Below are 7,852 nucleotides of genomic sequence, written 5' to 3' on the forward strand. Positions count from 1 at the left end.
AACTCTAAGCAATTTTCACAAGAGGTAAGCACTGAATCATGGAAACATTATATTATAATTACTCTTACCAGTTTCTACAAAACTCCTCTCAAACAATGTATTTTTAAACATGTTTAGGTATACACAGCAATGTGCTGCTTCCCTATTCTGTATAAAGGACCACACAGTGTAGATCAAAAACCAGCTACAAGCTCACCCAACATCCTCACCTCACAGGATGGCCAGTCATACATGGAATTAGGAGAGAACAAAATACTTAATGCTGATCTATTAGCCTCCACTGGCAAAATCTGGTGCAGCACAAGAATATCTTCCAATATTCCTGAGTGTATGAAGTAATTACAGAGCTCAAAATACCTCATACCATTTGGTATGAAGTCACTGATAACAGGACAATCACAGATATAGTGTTGGAGAGTATGTCTCTCAAGTAGGACTGAAAACAGATGTTTTTTTCCACCAAGAGGGCTATAAACCCATGGAACCGCCTACCCGCTGAGGCCGTAAATGCCAAATTCCAGCTAAAAAATATCATTAAGACAATTGGCGGGCCCTTTAACAAGCCGCCGGCTTTCTGTCCTCTTCGAGGTCACTAGATAGTTAGTGGCCCTTGGGTAAATTCAGTAAATATATACAATAATTGTCAGCGCATCTTCCGAGCAACAAGGACAGCTACACAGTATCTCTTAGAATTACGTAGGTAAACAACAAATGTAACATATTTGTTTACTACAATGTCGATGCTGGCTTGTAGAAGTTGAAAAAAACATTGTTTTACTTCGAAATATACTAATTTTATAAGAAAATTCGACGTAAATAGGAGGCAGTAGAGGCTCCGATAAGCCAGCGCTAAATCTTCAATATGAAGAATGTTGCTGCTCTCTGATTGGCCAAACGAAACACAGTAGTGACCTCTATCGGCACGCAGGTGAACCAACAATTTTCTTCCTAAGTATACCTTATTGAATCGCACCTAAGCATCTTCTTAGGGCGCACTTAGGAACCTTCGTAGCAAACCCACTTACGAAGAAATACACAGAGCTTCCTGAATCTAGGTCCAGGCCTAAGGGCACACTGCGGCCTCTGGGGGAGGGAGGGGGGAGGGTAGTGTCGGTGTTCGAAATCTCAAACTATTCCCCAACATTATATCATCTGAATTCAGAAATATTTCTATCAATTTTTTAATTTTGAAACCCGCAATAATAATGATGCATTGACATGTCTTATTTCCTTGCTGCATATTTACGACTTTTTTAATATTTACAACATTTTTTTTTTCGTTTCAAAACTTCAAAGCTCACGCGAGTGTTCCGACACGATCACCGCGACGACTGTTAACATGTCTTGTCCCCTGTCTCCACTGCTCCAACTACACCCTCAACCTGCTACACCCTCAACCTGTTACACCCTCAACCTGCTACACCCTGAACCTGTTACACCCTCAACCTGCTACACCCTCAACCTGCTACACCCTCAACCTGTTACACCCTCAACCTGTTACACCTTCAACCTCCTACACCCTCAACCTCCTACACCCTCAACCTGTTACACCCTCAACCTGCTACACCCTCATCATGCTAAACCCTAAACCTGCTACACCCTCAACCTGCTACACCCTCAACCTGCTACACCTTCAACCTCCTACACCCTCAACCTCCTACACCCTCAACCTGTTACACCCTCAACTTGCTACACCCTCAGCCTGCCACACCCTCAACCGGCTACACCCTCAACCGGTTACACCCTCAACCTGCTGCATCCTCAAGCAGATACACCCTCAACCTGCTACACCCTCAAGCGGCTACACCCCTAACCTGCTACACCTCAATCAGCTACACCCGCAGCCGGCTACACCCGCAGCCGGCTACACCCCTCAAGCGGCTACACCCTCAACCTGCTACACACCCTCAGCCGGCTACACCTTCAACCTGCTACACCCTCAAGCAGCTTCACCCTCAACCTGCTACACTCAGCCGGCTTCACCCTCAAGTGGCTACACTCTCAACCTGCTACACCGTCAGACGGCTACACCCTCAGCAGGGTACACCCCTCAATCTGCTACACCCTCAGCCAGTTACACCCTCAACCTGCTACACCCTCAAGCGGCTACACCCTCAACCTGCTACACCCTCAACCGGTTACACCCTCAACTAGTTACACCCTCAACCAGCTATACCCTCAGTGGGCTACACCCTCAACCTGCTACACTCTCAACCAGCTACGCCCTCAACCAGCTACACCCTCAACCAGCTACACCCTCAACCTGCTATACCCTCAGTGGCTACACCCTCAACCTGCTACACCCTCAACCGGCTACACCCTCACCGGCTACACCCTCAACCGGCTACACCCTCAACCAGCTACACCCTCAACCAGCTACACCCTCAACAGCTACACCCTCAACCTGCTATACCCTCAGTGGGCTACACCCTCAACCAGCTACACCCTCAACCTGCTATACCCTCAGTGGGCTACACCCTCAACCTGCTACACCCTCAACCGGCTACACCCTCAACCGGCTACACCCTCAACCGGCTACACCCTCAACCAGCTACACCCTCACCAGTTACACCCTAAACCTGCTACACACTCAGCCAGCTACACACTCAACCGGCTTCACCCTCAACCTGCTATACCTTCAACTGGCTACTCCCTCAACCTGCAACTCCCTCAACCGGCTACACCCTCAACCGGAGCTGCACTCTCAACCGGCTACACCCTCAAGCGGCTACAGCCTCAAACTGCAACATCCTCAACAAACTACACCCTCAACCTGTTACACCCTCAACTGGCTACACCCTCAACTTGCTACACCTTCAACCGGCTACACTCTCAACCGGCTACACCCTCAACCTGCTACACCCTCATCCAGCTATACACCTTCAACAGCTACACCCTCAACCAGCTACACACTCAACCGGCTACATCCTCAACAGGCTACACCCTCATCCTGCTACACCCTCAACCTGCTACACCCTCAACCTGCTTCACCCTCAATCGGCTACACCCTCAACCGGTTACACCATCAACTGGCTACACCCTCCACCGGCTACACCCTCAACCTGCTACACCCTTAACCAGTTGGGCATGGCTTGTGTGTTATTTCTTATAGAGTTATAATTGATGTGAGCACATAATTGGCAGTCAGTGTGGCGCTTCTTAATAAACAATATATTCTCTCGTGATTTAGTTCAGTTTGGGGTTTAAAAATAAAACAGCATACCAATGTCATATCACAGAAACGAATTTATCATAAACTCATGTATTTGTCTTATAATATGGAAATGCATTCATAATAGATGACAATATGAATAACCAAATTTCTGTTAATCCCCTACTATGTTGGAATCTGTGGAAATGAATGAGCAAGTGTGCTGGCTGCTGAAGGCACTGAAAGAAACCATATTGGTTTAATTTTGGATACAAATGTCCAGGGGGATTCAGAATGGAAACAATTATAGTTGAACATGCAGAGGAGTTTCAGAATCTGTGGTGAGAGTGATAGACACAGCCTTGAGAACTATACTTCAGAGAATGTAAACATCCAAGAGTCATTAGAAATGTGTAAAATAATGAACCCTACATTGTTTGCATTAGGGAAACTACCATTTATCGTATAGGTACTGTTTCTTAAAGATTCCCCCATTTTGCACCGGCAAGATAACATAAGATATTAAGGGTTGGTGAATGTTAATCTTCTTGTTTGATAAAGTGAGCACTTGAGACAGTTAATTTATAAGAACACGCCAATATATAAGACAACAAAAAGTTTTCAGAATCTTTCACACACCTATCAAGCAACATTTACAATTCATATAAATTATTTTAGGGAATAATACATAAATTTTATATTTAAACATGATAATAGTGTTTAGAGGAATGCATAAAGAGTCAAATTGTGTTAAAAGAGCGATTTTTTTAGAAAATTTGGAAACACACACACACACACACACACACACACACACACACACACACACACACACACACACACACACACACACACACACACACACACACACACACACACACACACACACACACACATACTTGCCACACTTGTCACTTGCAAATGTAACAAGAACACTTTGTTAGAAGTGCAAGTTACAAAGCACTTGTTACATTTGATTAAGTTACAATGAACATGTCATTTGCTCCACACACTAAGGGAGACATATAGGCAGAGGACATAAATGAACTCTGGTAACATAGTTTCCGAGAAGAGTCTGAAGGTTTCGTTCACCAATGGTGATGAGGTATCTAATATAGCAGATTAAATAAAAGAAAGGGTTGTTGAAGCTAATCTTGACGTAATTGCAATAGTTGACTTGAAAATAAATTATATGATCTCGGATGCAATCTTTCTAGTGGAACACCAAATGAAAATGATAGAAAGGACACAGTGACAGGGACGGGAAGTGTCACCCTTGTAAAGTGTAAATGGAAATTTGAAAAAAACTGAAAATTGGGGACTAATGGAAACACAAGCTCCATACTTGGGACTCTGACAGCAGAGGAGATAAGGATTGTGATCTTGGTATTCTACAATCCCCCACCAAACAGTAGAAGGCCCCCAGCAGTGTAAGACTGTTCCTCCCTGTCGCGGGGGTGTACCACAGTTCCCTGAGACAGTGTGTAAGACTGTTCCTCCCTGTGGTGGGGGTGTACCACAGTTCCTGAGGACAGTGTGTAAGACTGTTCCTCCCTGTGGTGGGTGTGTACCACAGTTCCTGAGACAGTGTGTGAGGCTGTTCCTCCCTGTGGTGGGTGTGAACCACAGTTCCTGAGACAGTGTGTGAGGCTGTTCTCCCTGTGGTGGGGGTGTACCACAGTTCCTGAGACAGTGTGTGAGGCTGTTCCTCCCTTGTGGTGGGTGTGAACCACAGTTCCTGAGACAGTGTGTGAGGCTGTTCCTCCCTGTGGTGGGTGTGAACCACAGTTCCTGAGACAGTGTGTGAGGCTGTTCCTCCCTGTGGTGGGTGTGAACCACAGTTCCTGAGACAGTGTGTGAGGCTGTTCCTCCCTGTGGTGGGTGTGAACCACAGTTCCTGAGACAGTGTGTGAGGCTGTTCCTCCCTGTGGTGGGGTGAACCACAGTTCCTGAGACAGTGTGTGAGGCTGTTCCTCCCTGTGGTGGGTGTGAACACAGTTCCTGAGACAGTGTGTGAGGCTGTTCCTCCTGTGGTGGGTGTGAACCACAGTTCCTGAGACAGTGTGTGAGGCTGTTCCTCCCTGTGGTGGGTGTGAACCACAGTTCCTGAGACAGTGTGTGAGGCTGTTCCTCCCTGTGGTGGGGGTGAACCACAGTTTCCTGAGACAGTGTGTGAGGCTGTTCCTCCCTGTGGTGGGTGTGAACCACAGTTCCTGAGACAGTGTGTGAGGCCTGTTCCTCCCTGTGGTGGGGGTGAACCAGAAAGCACATCAATCTCGTTTGCTTGATTTTTCCTTTAACTTAGGGTAAGTGGTAAATTACAAGATGTACATGTGTTGGAACAACCCGTCCACTTATAAATAACGTTTCTTTTCTCTCCTATGCACGCTGTGGCCAAAAATGGACGTAATTTGAAATGAAATCGGCTCACAAAAGTGATGTATTCACCTGTTTTCTGTTTAAGTCGTCCTGCTTACGTGGTAAGGTTAGGAATAGAAACATTCAATTAAGGTTTTTCATGACGTTTTGAAACTACGAGAATTTCCTGCCTTCCTAACCTACCAGAGGACCCTTAGCTTGCTGTTTTGGAAAAAAAAATATAAATTTATTCTGATTTGTTTTCATTTTTAAATGTCGTTCATTTTCGGCAATACGGGCAACTGGCAAATTTAGACGTAATTTGTGTAACTGGTTGCTGCGATATTGACTCGTATTAACTTGTTTGTTTCTAAACGTTCCTTCAATATAATTGTGTAACTTAATGTCCATTTATTCCAGAAATATAATTTTCGCATAATAATTTTCTCTGTGTAATATAACATTTATCTTAGTGTTTATTCATCAATATTATTTTGTTTGATTAAGTCCATTGAATTTACTGAATTAATTTCTTCCCATTTTAACATACACTGAACTTCCAAATTGTACTCCGTGTTATATTTGTAACTAAATCCATTACCCCCATTTCATAGTCATTTTTTCTCACTCCCCATTACATGTTCCATTACCTCATTACTTGTATTTTCCCCTTACTTCACATTACAATGCGTGTGACTGAGTCTGGAAGTAATGGTGTGTAAACGTACACAAACGTTCAGCAATGTGACTGTGTCAGTACGTATGTGAAGGCTTGAATGTGTTTGCCTCAGTGTATTGGTGAATGACAATAAACTCGCCTGGGTGTATGAGTCTATCAGTGCCGGCCTTTGTTAGTGTATGCACGCTGAGTCTCCATATGACTGACAGGCAGCAGAAAGTGGTCAGGAGGAGCATGCGTGCGTGTGGGCGCGAGCGCGGTCATCCTGTCATCCCTGGTGGTGGGGTACCTCTACAGTGGCTCCATCACCGCATTCCTCGCTATACCCTTCAGGTAGGTCCCGGGAAAAAGGGAGGAAGGAAGGGGAGGGAGGGACGCGGGTAGACGAAATTTGGGCTGGGGGGAGGAATAGTAGCGGACCTTCCTACACCAGCTCCATCACCACCTTCCTTACACTATTCTTCAGCTCACGGTAGGGAGGCGCTGGGTGGGGAATGGAAGGAACGAGGCTGTGGAGCGATGGAGAGTGCTTCAATGCTTCAGAGTGCTTCAGAGTGTTTCAGAGTGCTTCAATGCTTCAATACAATGCTTCAATCGAGTGCCTGTTTTCTCGGGTATGCTACTGCGACAAGGAGCTGACAAACCTATGCTAGCAAGTCAGGTGTCGACAAAATTGACTGAAGGTTGAACTCATGGCCCTATCGATACATGCTACACAAGGGAATGACGTGGTCTTTGATACTAATGTTCCAACGATGGGGAAACAATTGCGATATTCTCATCATTTTGTACAAACCTAGGAGAATGTCACCAGGAAAATGGATATAGTCAACAACTAAACATGTTATAAACAGTATGATGTCATCAAACCTGAGTATGAGGTCAATTTCCCCCTGAACTTTTACTATGTTTCCTGAAACACCATTTAGAAAAGGTATGGGTGGCATTCTTAATAGAGTAGGGTTCTTACTTGCAATATTTCTAAGAGCTGAGGGCTTGACAATATTATTTTTTGCACCCAAGACAAGAAAGACTTTTAAAATTCTACTATGTACGATGGCTGAGAAAACGGGGCCATCACTGGAGACTGCACAAGTTACTACTTGTGATTTACGTTGCCTAGGAAGTTTGCGTCTCGTCTGGGTCAAATTCACTGCGGTTCTGTCAGCATCTACAACTGGTCGAGAGTCAGTGTCCTCTGCCAAGTGTCCAAATCTATTTTGGGTAGCTACTGAGTACACAGGGAGGGCACTAGGACTGGTTAACTTGAATTGGTTATTGGATGACTTTGGGGGGGGGGTTCCTGACGACATGGAATGAACATTTTGAGTTCCAGCATTCTTTGATCGAGTATTATAACTGGATATTGTATTATGGCTGGGCTGGGAGTTGTAATTACGAGAGTTCTGGTAATGTCTCGGATACTATGCACCTCGCCAAGACTGATCGTAGGAATTACGAGGTGGGATATCCTTTGCCTAGCTTTACAATCTGCAGTGTGGTAATCGACTTGTTTATGATATCTGCAATATGGGAGCCTAGAATTATTAGATGGACGAAGAGACCGAGAGAATTGTCTAGGGGTGATGATCTATGACCGGACCAACAGTCCCTTGCGAGGTGGTTAGTCTTATCACAATGCTAACATGAGGGAGTGGATGGTCGTG

The 7,852-nt window shown here is 45.1% G+C and overlaps 1 protein-coding gene across 1 annotated transcript; it reads left to right on the plus strand.

Annotated features, from left to right (window-relative positions):
• The first annotated feature begins 1,574 nt into the window (after positions 1–1,574).
• LOC138367004 (mucin-6-like) lies at positions 1,575–3,077 on the plus strand. The gene has a single exon (XM_069328407.1). The coding sequence runs from the start codon at positions 1,575–1,577 to the stop codon at positions 3,075–3,077; it is 1,503 nt and encodes a 500-aa protein (XP_069184508.1).
• The last annotated feature ends 4,775 nt before the right edge of the window (positions 3,078–7,852 follow it).

Source organism: Procambarus clarkii, chromosome 21 (assembly GCF_040958095.1).
Source record: "Procambarus clarkii isolate CNS0578487 chromosome 21, FALCON_Pclarkii_2.0, whole genome shotgun sequence".
NCBI classification, from domain to species: domain Eukaryota; kingdom Metazoa; phylum Arthropoda; class Malacostraca; order Decapoda; family Cambaridae; genus Procambarus; species Procambarus clarkii.